Source organism: Aquarana catesbeiana, linkage group LG01 (assembly GCF_042186555.1).
Source record: "Aquarana catesbeiana isolate 2022-GZ linkage group LG01, ASM4218655v1, whole genome shotgun sequence".
NCBI lineage: Eukaryota > Metazoa > Chordata > Amphibia > Anura > Ranidae > Aquarana > Aquarana catesbeiana.
This window is the reverse complement of record NC_133324.1, coordinates 946,827,046-946,845,915: the sequence shown is the minus strand read 5'-3', so window position 1 is coordinate 946,845,915 and position 18,870 is coordinate 946,827,046. Positions and strand designations below refer to the sequence as shown.

Here is an 18,870-nt window from a genome sequence, read left to right as displayed (position 1 = left end):
GCGGTGATACCTCACATGCATGGTGCAATTGCTGTTTACATTTGATGCCAGACCGACGCTTGCGTTCGCCTTTGCGCGAGAGCAGGGGGGGACAGGGGTGCTTTTTTTTTTTTTTTTTTTTTTTTTTTAATTTTTTGATTTTTTATCTTATTTTTAAACTGTTCCTTTCATTTTTATTTATTTTTTTAATCATTTTTATTGTTATCTCAGGGAATGTAAATATCCCCTATGATAGCAATAGGTAGTGACAGGTACTCTTTTTTGAAAAAATTGGGGTCTATTAGACCCTAGATCTCTCCTCTGCCCTCAAAGCATCTGACCACACCAAGATCGGTGTGATAAAATGCTTTCCCAATCTCCCAATGGCGCTGTTTACATCCGGCGAAATCTAAGTCATGAAATGCTCGTAGCTTCCGGTTTCTTAGGCCATAGAGATGTTTGGAGCCATTCTGGTCTCTGATCAGCTCTATGGTCAGCTGGCCGAATCACCGGCTGCATTCTCAGGTTCCCTGTTGGGACAGGAGAGCCAGAGAAAAACATGGAAGACGGTGGGGGGGGGGCATTCCCTCCCACTGCTTGTAAAAGCAGTCTAGAGGCTAATTAGCCACTAGGATTGCTTTTACATGAAAGCCGACCGCTGGCTGAAAAGAATGATACCAAGATGATACCTAAACCTGCAGGCATCATTCTGGTATAACTACTCAAAGTCCAGCAACATACCAGTACGTTGCTGGTCCTTGTTGGGCATATATTGTAAACTTTTTTTTCATGCAGCCTGTGGGCTGAACGAAAAAAAGATATTGAACGGTGGGTATGCCCACCATTAGAATACCTCCCTTCATCCACCCACTTCTAATGATGGGCATACATGCACCATTTATATATGCGGAAGCATGGGGGCATCCTCCCGCAAAAGGCAGGAGCAAATTGCAAATTGCTCCAATTTGATGATCAAAAAGGTGACTAAAAAGTGGCACGCTCGTATAATAATTGTCCACGTACAAGTGGTACCCCTTTCCGAATAAGGGTGACACCAAGTCCCACACCCACTGCTGCCCCCACGCTTCGGCATATATGCTGAAGTATGTAACTGTGGTGGTGAAATCACCTCCGACAGCGCTGGAGTCACGGCTTTATGTATCGTGGGAGCAAACGCTGTTGCTGTCAAGATAAATAAATCCGCGCTGCAACTGAATGGCGTACCTGCTAAGCAAATGATGGTTAACAAAAAACAAAATAACATTACAGTATAACAGTAATACTTACCATACCTGCAAAGCAAATACAAAAAAAAAAAAACTTAGTAAAAAATAAAACATTTAACGCAACCTGTGCCTACCTAAAATATATATATGCCGAAGCATGGGGGCATCCTCCCGCAAAAGGCAGGAGCAAATCGCTCCTCCACCTACTTCTGCCCCCACGCTTCGGCATATATGCTGAAGTATGTAACTGTGGTGGTGAAATCACCTCCGACAGCTCTGGAGTCACGGCTTTATGTATCGTGGGAGCAAACGCTGTTGCTGTCAAGATAAATAAATCCGCGCTGCAGCTGAATGGCGTACCTGAAAACAAAAAAATGTTTAAAACACAGTAAACTATAAAAAAATTACATACCTGAAAAGCAAACATGATAAAACATAACAATAAAACATTGCAGAATAGAATACAGTAAAAAAGAGCAGAACAATAGAGAGAAAATAGAGAGAGAGAGAATAATAAAACGACAACTATTTTTGGTTTTTTTATTTTATTTTTTTTTGTGTATTTTTTTTTTTTTTTTTTACTTTTTTTTTTTTTATAACTGTAACTTTTAAAACTGTAATGGTTCCAGGTTTGGGTCTCTCAAAATGCGATGGCATCTTGGGAGACCCTGTGAAAGTGTGTCCTAGTCTGTGCAGTGTTGTACCCTACGCTAAAACGTAACTAGTGTATGGTAGCATTCAAAACATTCACCAATGCAAAGACCAGGATTGCCAGGACAGGAGGGACAATAATACCGGGTGTCACGCCTAAATCCGCGCTTTCTGCAGACACGACATTTTCTTTGGGGGGCTCGTTGGGTGGGGGTACTCTGGAGGACATAAGGAAAATACCTCTCATGCAGCCGGCCTACTGCATTTGGATTGGGAAGGTGAGGTGGAGCACCGTCTGGAAACAGAAGGGCTCTGACGATCTCTTCCTGGAATTTAAGGAAGGATCCAGTCCGTCCTGAAGCTCTGTATAGCACATGAGCGTTCAGCAAAGCCAATTGAAATAAATAAACAGGCACTTTTTTGTACCAGCGTCTGGCCTTACGGGCAACTAGGTACGGCGCCAACAACTGGTCGTTGAGGTCCACCCCTCCCATATTAAGGTTATATTCGTGGACACAGAGGGGTTTCTCCACAACACCAGTCACCGTAGTAATTTGGGTCGTCGTGTCTGCATGAAGGGAGGTGAGAACGAAAACATTCTTCTTATCCCTCCACTTCATAGTGAGCAAATTATTATACTTCAGGCTCTCTCCCCCAGCCTAAGACGGGACTCTACAAGCTGCTTGGGAAAGCCCCGGCGATTAGGTCGCACGGTGCCACATGCTCCAATTTGATGATCAAAAAGGTGACTAAAAAGTGGCACGCTCATATAATAATTGTCCACGTACAAGTGGTACCCCTTTCCGAATAAGGGTGACACCAAGTCCCACACTATCTTGCCAGCGCTTCCTATGTAGTCAGGGCAGTTTGTCGGCTCTACGTGACTATCTTTGCCCTCGTAAACCATAAAACTACATGTATAGCCTGTGGCCCTGTCACAGAGCTTATACATCTTGACCCCGTATCTGGCACGCTTGCTGGGAAGGTACTGTTTGAAGGACAAGCGGCCAGAAAACTTAATCAGGGACTCATCAACGCAGACAACTTGATGGGGAGTAAACAAGTCTGCAAAACGTTGGTTGAAGTGGTTTACGAGGGGCCGAATTTTGTAGAGCCGATCGTATGCAGGGTCTCCACGAGGACGACAGAGTTCATTGTCGTTGAAGTGCATGAACCACAAAATCTGCTCGTATCGTGCCCTGGTCATGGAGGCAGAGAACACGGGCATATGGTGAATTGGGTCAGTGGACCAATATGACCGCAACTCACTCTTTTTGGTTATGCCCATGTTGAGGGAAAGGCCCAGAAAGATCTTAAATTTGGAGACCGTAATTGGTCTCCAATCTCTGGCAAGGGAGGACTGGGGATTAGCGGCGATGTGTTGACCAGCGTATAAATTGCTTTGGTCCACAATAGATCTATAGAGATCTTCGGTGAAAAACAGTGAATAAAAATCCAATGGCATAAAGTCAACTGTTTCCACCTGAATTCCGGGTTGGCCAGTGAAAGGGGGAAGTACGGGTGCTGCAGAAGTGGTGGGTACCCAATTCGGATTGGCGAATGCAGCAGGAAGGGCACTATGGGCACGACGGGCCTGTGTTCGTCTTCTTGGTGGCAGCGGGACACTACTAGTGCTTGCCACCTCACCAGCTTGAACTGCACTTATGGGACTCGCCACGTCACCACGTGATACTGCAGTGCTGGATGTATGACCAGGGTGTACTAGGCCGCTGGTGCTTGCCAGTTCACCAGAAGGAATAGCGGCGCTAGTACTTCTCTGCTCCATACGAGGGACCTGCGGTTCTTGCACTTCAAGGACAGAAGAAGAAGTTCGGGGTCTGGTACGCCTGACCCTAGCAGGGACCACAACTCCGTCGTCAGAGCTATCTGTCATGGAGCCGCTGTCCTCTACAGGATTGTATTCTGAGCTTGAACTTGACAGATGAATGACTTCCTCTTCACTATCTGTCATGCTCAGAAACGTGTAGGCCTCTTCACTAGTGTACCTTCGATTTGCCATTTTGGGCTCTAAATTTAGGGGTACACTAGTGAGACTCGCAGGCAAAAAAGCTCCTGACTGTCAGCGACTGATTCAAAGCGCTACCAAAAAACTGTTAGCGATCGCAGGGATCAGGCCTGACTCTGCGAACGCTGCAGTTATGTGTGCTTAGTGTTTTGTGACAGTTATCGATCGATACTGCACTTGGGTGGGCTGGGCTGGGCCGAGGGGCAAACCGCAGGTGCTAGCAGGTATCTGGGCTGATCCCGCTAACACTGCGTTTTTTTGGGGGACCCTAAACTGCTGGGGAGTATAGCTCTGATCGGATCAGATATCGATCCGTTCAGATACTATAGCACTAAGGGAGGTGTATGCTGCGTGCGTGGGTGTTAGCGGTACTGGCGCTAACCTGACGCTGCCTGGGGTGACGCAGACCTTATCTGATCCTAAAAACTTAAATTCTATCACCGCCGGGCAATTAGGGGGTTAAACCTTTATAAGGTAATAAACGGCGGGTGCCCTAAAACTGTAATAAACTACAAAAAACAAGCCAACTAACCAGCGTCACCCGTAACAATTATATGGTGATCACTGGTGAAAGGGTTAACTAGGGGGCAATCAAGGGGTTAAAACCTTTAGCAGGTAGTATATGGGGGTCCCAGTCGCTATAAAACACTGACAGCAAACCTATATACTTACCTCCCTAACTAGCGTCACCTGTGTCACTAATACAGCGATCAGAAAAACGATCGCTTAGTGACACTGGCGATGGGGGGTGATCACGGGGTTAAAACTTTATTAGGGGGGTTAGGGGGGTACCCTGGACCTAAAGGGGGGCTAACCTAACTGCCCTAACACTTGTAACTGACACAAACTGACACCAATGCAATAAATCAGAAAAAAAAAACCTGCTATTGGTGTCAGAGTGACAGGGGGTACAGGGGGGTGATCAGGGGGTGACTGGGGGGTGACAGGGGGGTGACAAGTGTGCCTGTGTGTTCTACTGTTAGTGTAGTGTTGGTGCACTTACTTGGATGTCTTCTCTCCTCTGCGCCGGGACGAAAAGACCGGCTCGAGGAGAGATGACATCACTTCCTCCGCTTCTGTTTACATTCACAGAAGCCGAGGAAGCCTGTCATTGGCCAGGAGCGATCGCGAGGGGGGAGCCACGAATGAGTGGCCTCCCCCTCACCTTTGATCGACCCTGACCTGGATCCGACCGCCGCTGGCACTGGGGGGGGTCCAATCGGACCCCCCACCCGCGGGCAGGCAAGGACGTACCTGTAAGCCCTTTTGCCTGCCCGTGCCGCTCTGTCGACGTACATCGTCGTGCGGCGGTCGGCAACTGGTTAAGGAGGAGTGGGCTCCTTCCAGGCCACCTGTCCTCACCTATCCATTAAAATGCATGCGCTTCTACTGTGGAGACCCAGAAGTTAGGGTTAGTGACTACAGAAAACAGGGTGCCCTGGCGAAGCCTGTAGCTTACACATATATTTGCAAGTGTGTGCAAACTAAAAAAAAGGGGGGGAAATAATTGCGCTTCAAAGTGTATAAAATATGATGAAAAGAAACTGCGATATCCTAAATGTGACACAAACACACAACATAAGCAAGAAAAATTGGTGACTCGCGCTATACAAATTAGTGAATGTGTGGCCAAAAAATGCCGCACCAAAAACACTAGATACAACAAGTATTAGTGAATACATAAACCATCAGTGCAATAATATATCACAATTAGTGCAAGCAAATTTCAAAATGAGTCCATGTGTAATAAATATAATAGGAAATAAATGTGAATGGTTGAAAGAATAGTCCATAAGGAAAAAACCAAAAACAGTGAATAGCAATCCCGGGTCTTTCAACCGCATGGAACCTTGGATATGTGGAACCACCACGAATAGTAAGAGCCTGGCCGCTTACCAGAACCCCATGACCCCCCGTTACAGAGGGTCTAGAAAGGCTTTGAGATCCTGCTAGTCCGGAACTCCCAGGGGCGGAGATGGAGATGAAAACTGGAAAGGACGTCAGGTGCTAGGATGGAGATGGATGGGTCCACAGAAAGGGGCTCAGCCCTCAGCATAGTATTGTCATCATAGGAAGAAAGAAAGTGAGGGCTCCCATAGTGTAAAATCAAACGGCAATTTATTAAAATAAAAAACGTAAACACTCACATGTAGGCAAGAAAATCAGCATCATCAGTAGAAGAACAGTCTGTGGCACCGGCCGGAAGACCACAGATAGCCCGTCCTGCTGGATGTACAGCGACAGTGGGAGGTGGCGCAATGATATCGCTCAGCCCTACGCTGCGTTTCGCAAAAGAATTGTGTCTTCCAGGGGCACGTGTGTGCAAACTAAACCCTTGTTCTTAACACATATTGTTAGACAGGTCAAATTGGTTGGTCTCTGGCAGGCTGGTAACTTTGAGCTTGAAAATCTCCTTGTATTTGTTTGATATATGGACTCAAGCAGGGTACAATGGTCCAGGCTGTCCATGTAGGGTCCCATAGAGGGTGCACGGGCATCACCCCCCCTATCCATGCATCCGGCTCCCTGATCTACATACCAGGCCACCCAGGGGGGAGTGTTTTTTTGAAGCACGTGATTAGAGCCAGAGGCTCTAATAGGCTTAAAAAAAAGGGTGGGCTTGGGGCTTCAATCCCACCCAGTTGTGTAGCGATAGCGAATTAATTTTCGCTATCTTCACACTAAAGTTCCATCCTGCAAATCAGGAGGCAGGTCGTGAGACCTGTTTCCCGATTGGCAACAGCGTCAGGCGATCCCATTGGATGCCTAACGCTTAGGCGGAAGAGAGAGGAGACACACGGTGCAGGAAGCCACTGGAGGAGCAGACACATGGAGGGCGGACCATGCAGGAGGACACTACAGCCCGTCACCTAGATCGGATAAGTGCCGAATCACCGACCGCCCAGGGTGGTAGTGCCACTGTGGGGGGCCTGTGGTGGGTGTCAGTGCCGCCCCCCTAAAAGCTGCCACTGGTCACAGCAGGTCATCCCTGAAGGGATAGTGAACTGTAAGCTAGGAGACCATGCAGAGGAACTGCTCCCCTGGCGCTTAGGATCTGAAATGTTGCACTGCCTGACAAAGACAACTTAATTAAAAACACCAGGAAAAAACCTTGGGTACTCATGAAATGGTTGCTGAAAGCACTAGAGGTTCAATAGCAAGAGGTGACCAGGCCACTGTAGGTGGTGGCACATACTGAGGTGGAACCACCTGTCTCTTGTAAACAGGAAGATGCTACCTCACAGTGAAAAGGTGGGAACAGAGTGCGAAGTGCGCACATGGGACACCTAGTGATGTAGCATTCAATTCCTCAGTGTGTTAACCCTTTACTTTGAAACCAACATTAAAAAACAGTGGTATTATTAGGGACCAACAGTTCTAATAAATAAAAAAGTAGCTTCTTATGCTCTGCCCTTACAGCCTACTTATAATGAGTCTTCAGGAAACAGGGACATACAGTACCAGAGGCCGTGTCACAGCTCTTGAATAACAATCTGCAGCTAACTAAGACAGTACACAAAGGTCTGGAAAGCACTACCAGCAAAGCCCGGTGCCTGAAGGTCAAATTAACCCTGCAATCTACAGTCTAGCAAGACCCAGGTATGGCTTCCAAAGCTATAGCTAAGGATACGCTGATCAGGATAGCTACATAAAAGAGTATTATCAGAGCAAACTATCTTTAAAAACAAAAAAATGGCTAGTCGTCTTTACTTCACACACAAGTTCTGGCATTTCAAATTTAATTGGGTGGGTTTAGCTCTGGGATTCCAATTCGGAGAGAAGTCAAAGGCCATGTACAGTGTGGGTCTACGATGCAAAATGCTCCACAGGGACACACAGGAAAATGGTTTGAGAGTATAACTGTCACGTACCTGGTAGGAGTCTGAAATGAAAGGTCAGCCTCTCTTGTATCTCCAATCCAAGCCCCACTGGAGATGGAACAGATGGTGGCAAGGATCAGGAGGAACACAAGTGCCTGTGAATGCTGCGTGCAGAACTTGCCGGAAGTGTTGCAGACTGGGAAGTGCAGGCAGGATTTCTGGTGAAGAGCTGGAACCAGCAAAGCTGAGAGGATGGACGGCCAGCACAAGTACTCGGAAACAGCGTGGAGCCAAACAGGAGACAGGAGCGAGGTCATCGGGTAAGCTGGGTTCAGTAACGGGCGGGCAGTGAGTACCAAGGTATAAACAGGAGCAAGGTCAAACAGGAAGCCAGGATCAGGAACCGGTAATCAGTGTAATCAGAGTCCAGAAACAGGCTCAGGAAGGCCAGGGTTTCATCAACAGGAAGTCAAGTCAAACAAACAGGGTTTCAGAATCCCAGGACACAGCTGAAGATCAAGCAGCACCTGTCAGAAATCAGAGCAACCTTTAAATAGGCTGTCAGGCGCCAATTGTGGCCAGATGTGTGTTCCTGCGCAAGGAAATCTGACGATGCCCTTGAATGCACGCATGCGCACGTGTGCGTGCCAGGCGCATCCTGACGGTTCTCTTACATTGCCCCCCCTTAAGGGCAGTCTCCAGATGCCCTTCAAGTGTCTTTTCTCTGGGTGGCGTTGAAAAAAGGCTTGCACTGGTTTGGGAGCATGCACATCTGAAGCTGGTTCCCAGGAATTTTCTTCCGACCCATAGCTTTTCCATTTAATGAGGAACTGTGTTTGGTTATGCCTTCTTCTACAGTCCAACACGGCTTCCACCTCAAATTCCTCATTCCCTTCGATGAGCAGCGGAGGAGGAATTTCAGAAACCCGATTTGGAAATGGATTTGGTACAGCTGGTTTCAACTAAGAGACATGGAATACAGGGTGGATCTTTAGATTCTTGGGTAACACCAACTCGAATGCTACTGCATTAATTTTCCTCTTGACTGGGAAGGGTCCCAAAAATTTTGGGCCAAGTTTTCTTGAAGGACAGCTCAGTTTCAAGTTTGTTGTGGAAAGCCAGACCTTGTTTCTAGGTTTAAGGTTCAGATTACCTCTCTTCTTCTTGTCGAAGAACTTTTTATTGCTTGCTTGAGTCTTGGAGATTGTATCTTGCAGTAATTGGTTATTAGTACTGAGGAAGTTTAATCTGTTTTGTACAGCAGGTACAGATGATTCAATGGCCAGCTCAGGTAAGAAAGAGGGGTGGTACCCATAATTGGCAAAAAAGGGTGATTGCTTAATTACAGAGTGGATGGAATTATTGTATGAAAATTCTGCCAGTGGGAGAAGTGATTGCCAGTCATCTTGTGCAAAAGAGGAAAAACACCGTAAGTACTGCTCGAGGGTTTGATTGGTTCTTTCAGTTTGTCCATTAGTTTGTGGATGGTAGGGTGAGGAGAGGCGGAGTTCAATGTTCAGTGCTTGGCATAATGCCCTCCAAAATCTAGATGTAAACTGCACCCCACGATCAGAGATGATGCTATCAGGGACACCATGTAATCTTACAATCTCCTTGATGAAAGCTGAGGCGGTCTCTGTGGCCGAAGGAGTTCCTTGTAAGGGTAAGAAATGGGCCATCTTGGTCAGGCGATCCACCACAACAAACACGGTGGTGAAGTCTTCGGATGGGGGGAGTTCCACGATGAAATCCATGGAGATCATGCTCCATGGTTTCTCAGGTACAGGGAGTGGCTCAAGTAGGCCCCAAGTTTTGGCTCTGTCCGTCTTATTCCGATGGCATGTCACACAGGAGTTAACATATCTTTTGCAGTCTTGCATCAAGTCTGGCCACCAGAATGTACGAGAGATCAGATTGGCCGTTTTGTGAATTCCAAAGTGGCCCGCTAATGGGTGGTCATGACATCGCCTCAGGACAGCAACTCTGAATTGCTTAGGGATAAAGATTTGCTCCTTATGAAAGTACAGACCATCCCTCAATTGAAGAGCCAGATCTTTGGAAGGTGGTTGGTTTACCACATCTGCTTTTATCTGAGACGTCAAATCCGCCTGAAGAAGCAAAAAATTTTTTGCTGGTAGAATAGTATCAGGTTCTGAGGATACCACTGGGTCGCTGAACATGCGGGACAAGGCATCCGGTTTACCATTCTTTGAGCCAGGACCATAAGTTATATGGAACATAAAACGAGAGAAGAAAAGTGCCCACCTTGCCTGCTGGGGTCTTAGTTGTCTAGCCATCCTCAAGTATTCGAGATTTTTATGGTCCGTGAAGATGAGGATGGGGTGAGCTGCTCCTTCCAGGAGGTAGCGCCATTCTTTAAGCGCAGCCTTGATAGCCAGCAATTCTCAGTCTCCAACATCATAATTCCTTTCAGAAGGATTTAATTTCTTAGAGAAAAGGCCACAGGATGGAGCAAAGATTTGGGACCTTGGCGTTGAGACAAAATAGCGCCCAGTGCACTCTCAGAGGCATCCACCTCCAAAACGTAGGCTAAGGATGGATCAGGATGTTTCAAGATAGGAGCTGACGTGAATAAAGTTTTTAACTGTTCAAAAGCTGTTTGAGCTTCAGGGGTCCATCGGAAAGGAACATGCTGCTTTGTTAACTGAGTGATGGGAGTGATAATGCCGGAAAAGTTCTTGATAAATTTTCTGTAAAAGTTGGCAAATCCCACAAATCTCTGAACAGCTTTCCTGTCGACAGGAGCAGGCTATTCCAGGACGGAAGTGACTTTCTGTGGGTCCATGGAGATACCGTCAGCAGAGATGACAAGTCCCAGGAAAAGTATGGTTGGTTTTTCAAAGTCACATTTCTCAGCCTTTGCGTAAAGGCGGTGTTCCCTCAGCTGACCCAGTACTTTCTTTACATGAGTCCTATGGGATTCTAGAGTTTCAGAGAATATAAGGATGTCATCCAGATATACGATGACGAATAAATCAAGGAAGTCCTGAAAAATGTCATTAACCAGATGTTGGAATGTGGCAGGGGCGTTGCAGAGTCCGAATGGCATGACTTGATATTCAAAATGACCGGAGCGTGTTCGGAAGGTAGTCTTTCATTCATCTCCCTCGCTGATTCTGACAAGATTATAAGCACCTCTCAGATCCAATTTGGAGAACACTCGTGCCCCACGCAGCCTTTGAAAAAGTTCAGGGATCAGAGGCAGAGGGTACCGGTTTTTAACAGTGACCCTGTTAAGGTCACGATAGTCCACACAGGGCCTAAGGGTATGGTCTTTCTTTTCAACGAAGAAAATACCGGCCCCTGCTGGTGAAGTGGAGGGCCGGATGAACTGTTTTTCAAGGCTTTCATCTATATAAATCCGCAGGGCTTCTAGTTCAGGCTCAGAGAGAGGATAAATTCGACCAAATGGGATCTCGGCCCCTGGTAAAAGTTCAATAGGACAATCATATGTTCTATGGGGAGGAAGAGTGTCCACTCCTTTCTTGTTAAATACATCCAGATACTCGTGGTAGGCAGCAGGGACCAGATTAGAAGTTTCACGGTCAGGGAGGATACCTAGGAGGGGTGTGGTATTGAAAGTCTTTTCAGGTAGGCAGTGAATTTGGCAGTAGTCAGAGGAGAAGGAGATGTCTCCGGTAAGCCAGGTAATGTGAGGATTATGTGCCTTCAACCATGGAATGCCAAGAATGACCGGGAACATGGGAGAAGCTAGGATATCCAAACGGAGAAATTCATGGTGGCCGGAAGAAGTACGGCAGGAAATAGGTAAAGTCTCTTGGGTAACTGGGCCTGATTTAATGCCGGAACCATCAGCCAGATGAACATGGAATCCCGGCTTCTTGGCACATACAGGCAGCTGGTGGAGAGAAGCAAATGCAGAGTCCATAAAACAACTACAGGCCCCAGAGTCTATGATTGCAAGTATAGGAACAGTCTTTTCAGAAAACTGGAGCACAATGGAAAGAGAGACATGAGACTGGTACCTCCCTGAGGGATGCATCATGTGAGGCTGACGGGAGAAAGACCTGCGGGTCTTTGCCGGGCAAGTCTGTATAAAGTGACCCGCCTCCCCGCAATAGAGACACTGTAATCGATGAAGGCGTTCATCAGGAGAAAGGGGTCGTCTTTGAATACTTCTATGAGGAGTCTTATGCAGTTCCCTCCTTCTGGGGGATTCAATGGATGAGGATGCAGGAATGTCAGACCTTGAAGCCACAGAAAGGGTTCCTTTGGACCTTTCGGATTGCCTTTCACGTAATCGCTGATCGATCTGAATGGTTAGATCGATCAGGTCTTCCAGGGATGCTGGAACTCCCACTCTGGCAAGCTCATCCTTTAAGGTGTCAGACAGTCCTAGTCAAAACTGGTGGTGAAGTGCTGAATGATTCCATTGGGTATCTGCACTCCATACACGGAAGTCAGTTACATATTCCTCAGCAGGCCTTGGACCTTGCTGTAATTTGCCAAGCATGAATTCGGCAGTATGCTGGTAGAAGGGGTCTGCATAAAGCTGAGCCATGGCTGAGAAGAAAGAATCCGTAGTTGTCAGGACAGGGTCATGTTGTTCCCGGAGATGATGAGCCCAGGAAAGTGGTTCATCCAATAGTAACGTAATGATAAACCCCACCTTGATGTTTTCAGACGTGAAGGTCCGGGGTAACAGGAAGAAATGTAGTTTGCAGGAATTCCGGAATGTGCAAAACTTCTTGCGATTTCCGGAGAATCGCTCAGGCATAGGCACCCTGGGTTCAGGAGCGGAAGCAACCTCATGGAACAAGCCAGGCTCTGTTTGGGTATATGAATCAGAAACCAAAAGCAGAGCACAGGCCAATGCGACATTCTCATTGTGGGGAAATCGCTCTTCCATGCGACTCAGATTTTCTTGTAACTTCTGCACAATATTGGATAGCACAGAAATAGATCTGTATATGTCCTCTGGTGGAGAGGCCTCCCTTTCAGACTCCATTTGTGGCTGCTTTATACTGTCACGTACCTGGTAGGAGTCTGAAATGACGAGGTCAGCCTCTCTTGTATCTCCAATCCAAGCCCCACTGGAGATGGAACAGATGATGGCAAGGATCAGGAGGAACACGAGTGCCTGTGAATGCTGCGTGCAGAACTTGCTGGAAATGTTGCAGACTGGGAAGTGCAGGCAGGGTTTCTGGTGAAGAGCTGGAACCAGCAAAGCTGAGAGGATGGACGGCCAGCACAGGTACTTGGAAACAGCGTGGAGCCAAACAGGAGACAGGAGCGAGGTCATCAGGTAAGTCGGGTTCAGTAACGTACGGGCAGCGAGGTACCAAGGTATAAAACAGGAGCAAGGTCAAACAGGAAGTCAGGATCAGGAACCGGTAATCAGAGTAATCAGAGTCCAGAAACAGGGTCAGGAAGGCCAGGGTTTCAGCAACAGGAAGTCAAGTCAAACAAACAGGGTTTCAGAATCTCAGGACACAGCTGAAGATCAAGCAGCACCTGTCAGAAATCAGAGCAACCCTTAAATAGGCTGTCAGGCGCCAATTGTGGCCAGATGTGTGTTCCTGCGCAAGGAAATCTGCCGATGCCTGTGAATGTGCGCATGCGCACGTGTGCGTGCTGGGCGCATCCTGACAGTTCTCTTACAATAACGTACATGGCATCTGCACTTGTTGCTTTGGAAACATTTTAGGCCGGGTCATGTTCACTTTAGGGTTTAGTGGTCCTTTCAGAGAAGCAAATAAAAGCATTACAAAAAAATAAATAAACTGCTTATCTGTACTTGTACCTTTTGGGGTGTATCTCGGGTTTAGGACAGCTGGGAGTACAAAGCGCACAGCTCCATCTGCCTCCACTGGCAACTCCCGCACATATTTCAAGGTGACCTCGGCCTCTTGGCCAGGAGGGAGATTCCCAACACTGCAGCTAAAGATGTCCGCCGAACTCTCATCTTCCTCCAGGAGGAAGGCTTGCTTACCCTGGCTGATGGCCTCATCGTAGGTCTTGTGAGCCTGGAGAAGAGAGGGAGGAACAATAAAACTGTTACTGTTGTGCAATTTTAAAAAAAATCAGCAATTTAGAACTTTGAATTTGACACATGAACACAATTTAATTTATATCATTTTTTTTTTCTTTTATTATATTGAAAACTACTGATCTGTATATGGTGTACAGCATTATTTACATTACTAAATTCTAACTTTACATTTTGTGTCCAATTTTTCTGTTAAATCTCCCAAAATAGAAAGGAAGTACAGTAAAACCTTGGATTGCGAGTAACTTGGACTGAAAGTGTTTTACATGACGAGCACATTTTTTAAAAATTAATTTTAACTTGATAGACAAGTAATGTCTTACAATATGAGTAGTGTCACGTTATATGACATAGAGTATAAAAAAGCGAGGAGGGTTGGTGATAAAAAAAAAGCTCAAGCCCCGTACACACGATTAGACTTTCCGACGGGAAATGTTGGATGTGAGGTTGTTGGCGGACAATCAGACCGTTTGCACGCTCCATCGGACAATTGTTGTCGGATTTTCCATGGACAAATGTTGGCTAGCATGTTTTCAAATTTTCCACCAACAAATGTCTTTTGTCGGATTTTCCGATCGTGTGTACACAAATCCGTTGGACAAAAGTCCAAAGTACAAACACGCATGCTCGGTAGCAAGGATGAGCCAGAAGCGGTCAGTCTTGTAAGCTAGCGTTCGTAATGGAGAATTAACATTCGTGACACGGCAAATTATGAAATCTCCAAATGCAGTGCACAATTCTCTTCTTCTTTATAATGGGATAATAATGAAGCTGCTTTGCTGGTGATACTGATGGAGTTATTGCAAACAAATTTTCAAAGGCTTTTTTTTCTAGTGATATCAAGAATAATATTATTATGTTTTTTTTTATTATTTGTGCAAGTTACCATAACATTATTATTATGTCAATTTTCTTTATTAAAGGTTTTACATATTAAACAAAATGACATGGACAATAAGAAAGTAATCATATGTTCATTCAAATAACACAAAAGTGTTGTACAAAACAAGAAAAAAGGGGGGAAAAACATGTGAGTGTCAGTACGCTCTGTGAACATAAGGATACAAATGTAGACCTACCCTTAAAAGGATCTAGAATAACATATCATATGAGTTCCATATATCATCAATAGTGTTTATCAAAATGAAAAATAAAAATAAATTTGCCCTGTGAGCGGAGTACTTATAACTTCTTGGTGATATTAAATCAAGTTGTAGCACATTTAGTATATCTCGAGATCAGGGTCCTTGGCACCAAAGGAGGTTAGGCATTTAAAATTAGTTTACCTTGTTCCTCCATCGGAGTCAAGAAGAGAGAGGCTCCATGGCTCTCTACTTGTATCCATAAGTTGGATCTTTAAACATAACAAGAGAAAAAAGAAGGGGGAGTAATTTAAAGTAAGGTTTAGAAGGAGGAGGATCGGAAGGAGAGGAAGAGGAAAAAAGTAAAGGTCAAGAATCCAAAGTAGGAGTCGTTTCCCTCGGCCTAGGTCCCCCACCATCCAGTTCTAGAGACTATGGGGCTTGGAGGTATTTAATCTAGGGGGACCACACCCTGTCAAATCTGGCCTGTCTGTCTTTAAGGATGCTGGCCAATTTTTCATTGACCATGATCCAACTTAGTTTATTTTTTTCCAGTGCAAGGTTGACCACTGGAGTTTTCCATGCTCGTGCTATTGTAATTTTAGCTGCTGAAAAAATAAAGAAGATGAGAGTTTGGAGATGTCTAGGGGTCCCATCCGGCAAATCTGCAAATAGCGCCGTCTTGGGATTTTTAGGTAGATTTTGTCCTGTCATTGAATAGGCCAGGGTGAATATTATGATCCAGAAGCGCTGGACCTTGGGACAGGACCACCAAAGATTTAAAATGGTACCCTCCTGCCCGCATCCTCTAAAGCAAAGGGGTGAAGTTCCGAGGTACATCCTCGCCAGCCTCGCCGGGACAAGGTATCACCTGGACAACACCTTGTAGTTTCCCTCCACCAGGGAAGTATTGAGTATTCCCTTGTGCACCATGGTCGACCATTTCCCCCAGACCTCGTCCTCTATAGTTTCACCTAAATCTGATTCCCATGCTATTTGGTATGATGGTTTGGTCTGTTGAGTATTGAAGAGGGCATAGAGCTCTGAGATCCCTCCCCGTGACTCAGTTCTGCATAAGCATTTATTTTCAAACAAGGTCCTAGTGGTTATGTCTATCAGATCGGTAGCTAGGGATTTTATGAAGTGAGTGATTTGATGTAGACGGAAAGATTCTGTCTGGGGCATCTACGTCTCTCGAAAGTAAGCCTGTTGCCTGATCCCTTTGTGATCTATGAAGTGTGCTATCCTGTAAAGGCCTTTGTTAACCCACCTCGTGAATTGTTGGGGATTTTGTCCTGGTGGAAAGTGCGGGTTATTGAGTATAGGGGCTACAGGAGAATGAGGAGATTTCAGTGGGTATATTTTGCTCACCGTGTCCCACAGACGCAGGGAGTGGGATAAAGAAGGGCACAAAATGGCCCAACGTTCTCTTGTCGGAAGCCACAGCAGGAGGTCTACAGGTAGTGAGGGACTGGCCTGCGCTTCCAACCGAACCCAGTCAGGTTGGTATGTTGTAGAAAAAAATTGTTAAAGTTGTACCAGTTGATCCACCCTAAAGTACTTCAAGAAGTGGGGAACTCCCAGTCCTCCACTCCCTTTGGAGATATAGAGAGTGGAGTGAGCTACTCTGCATCCCCTACCACCCCAAATGAATTTGTATACTAGCGACTGAAGTTTTTTTAAGGAATGCGAATGGTATCGGAATCTGCAATGATCGGAAATAGTATAGGATTCGGGGGAGTACCGTCATCTTTATGGCTGCTATTCTACCCATCCAGGAAAGATCATGTGACTGCCAGTTCTTTAGTTCTTGTTCAATGGACTTAAAAAGGGGGGTATAATTAACCTGAAACAGTGTAGAAACGTCCCGAGTGAGTTTAATTCCCAGATAAGGGAGTGCCTGTGTGCACCATTTAAAGGGAAACGACTGCTGTATTGCATCCCGTACTGGGGCAGGAAGGTTTATGTCCAACGCTTCATATTTAGATTGGTTAACTCGTAGACCAGAGACAGTTTCAAATCTAGAGAGTGTAGCAAATAAATTAGGTAGAGTTGTGATCGGATCTGTTAATAAATAATAGCAAGTCGTCGGCTAAGAAAGCACATTTATGTGTCCTGCCGCCACTAGGGACACCATGAATGTTGGGGTTAGCACGGATGGCCGCAGCCAGTGATTCGATCGCCAGAGAGGGCATCCCTGCCTAGTTCCTCTCCTTATCTGTATAAGATCCGACTTGTGTCCATATGCAAGAATGTTGGCCGAAGGATTAGAGTATAATGTGCCGATAAGGCGTAAAAATGTAGGTCTGCAGTTCCACTGTTTCAATGTGTGGAAGAGGAAGGGCCAGGAAACGGAGTCAAAGGCCTTGTGAAGGTCCAATGACAGAATCATTCCTCGCCTAGTGCCTATCCCATCCCAATTAGAGCGTAAAATAGAAATCAGGTCAGTGGCCCGTCGGATCTGGTCAGCAGCTTGCCGCCCCGTAACAAATCCCACTTGGTCTATATGGATATATTGCGCTAGAAACGTATTAAATCGGTTTGCATAGATTTTTGTGAATAGTTTCAGGTCGCTATTGATCAGTGATATCGGGCAATAGTTTGCCACATCACTATGATCCTTGTCTGGCTTAGGGATAAGACTTATGTGGGCTCTATTAGAATCTGTATCGAGTGATAGCCCAAAGGGCAGTAAAGAATTTTAGTAGATGGGGTGCCAACAGTGGAGCAAATTTCTTATAATAAGAGGCTGAGAAGCCATCCGGCCCCGGGGTCCTGGACGCGTTGGCCTGTTTTATTGCGGCCAATATTTCTGCTACGGTGATGTCTCCCTCCAAGATCTCACGGTGAGAATCTGAGAAAGATGGTAGGGCCACATCCTTAAAAAAGTCATCCAGGGCTCCAGGAGGGGGGCCTCCTGTGTAGAGTATAGGTAAGTATAGTAGGAGTGGAATAATTTTGTAATGATCTGTGGGTTCTGTGTCAAGTTTCCATTGGGCTGTCTAAGTTTTGGGGGTACCGTTCGTCTGCGAGCCAGCATAGTACCAGGTTTATCCTTCAACGTATCCTTCAACGTATAGAAGGAAGCCTGGGTCCACCTAAGGCTTTTTTCTGCTTTAGTTTTTAAGCAAAGGTTTAATTCCAATCAAGTGGAATCTATTTTGTCTCTCAGGTCTAGTTCAGGGCACTGTTTGTGCTGGGCCAGTAGATCGGTTAATTCCCATTCTTTTTCCTTTATTAATGAGTTAGAATGTTTTTTAATTCGGGACGCTATTTGTATGAGATAGCCTCTAATTGTGGCCTTGTGGGCAGCCCAATTGGTCACAGGGGAAATGTCTTCCGAGTTGTTCAAGGAGAAATATTCCATGAGGTGCTGCTCCACGTCAAAACAGACGGAAGGGTTGCTCAGAAGAGAATCATTTATTCTCCAGGGTGCTGGACCCCTGGTGTCTCGTAAAGAGTCAAACGTGGTCCAAAGCAAGGAGTGATCTGACCAAGTCACTTCCCCTATCTTACTGGCCCGAAAAAGAAGAACACTTGGGGGATTTGTGAAAAAGTGGTCTATTCTGGAATAGGTATTGTGGACATGGGAAAAGAATGTGTAATCTTTCTTGGATGGGTTTAACTCTCTCCAGACGTCAATCAAGTTGTGATAATATAACATTTTGGCTAATTTAGATCCAACTTTAGGGAAATGTTGTGGGGCCGATGAAGGCCTCCGGGTTTTGTCAAAGATAGAGTCTAGGGCCACGTTGGAGTCTCCTCCAAAGAGAACAACTCCTCCTAGGTCAAGGGATACGGCGTGTAGTAGTTTACAAAAAAGGTAGTTGGCCTGTGTTGGGTGCATAATAAGAAATTAAGGTAACGGGGGAGGCCTCCAGGTGTCCCATTAGTGCTAGGTATCTGCCCTCTGGGTCACTAATTTGTTTCTCCAGTGAAAAAGAGACCCGCTTGGAGAAACATATTGCCACACCCCCAGTCTTACCTGGGCCATTCGCGAAGTAAAAGTGGGGGTAGTAGTGGTGTAGAAATTTAGGATTGTAATTCGGAGGAA

The 18,870-nt window shown here is 46.0% G+C and overlaps 2 protein-coding genes across 2 annotated transcripts in view; both read right to left on the bottom strand.

Annotated features, from left to right (window-relative positions):
• The window catches only part of LOC141121389 (von Willebrand factor A domain-containing protein 5A-like), a gene marked incomplete in the record, with an annotated part of 791,688 nt that overhangs the window by 705,686 nt on the left and 67,132 nt on the right, over positions 1 to 18,870 (bottom strand).
• The window catches only part of LOC141128246 (von Willebrand factor A domain-containing protein 5A-like), a 192,922-nt gene that overhangs the window by 146,138 nt on the left and 27,914 nt on the right, over positions 1 to 18,870 (bottom strand). The window contains exon 3 of the mRNA XM_073615442.1: positions 13,489 to 13,711. Within this exon, the coding sequence (XP_073471543.1) occupies positions 13,489 to 13,711 (223 nt within the window). The remainder of the gene's footprint in view (positions 1 to 13,488; positions 13,712 to 18,870) is intronic.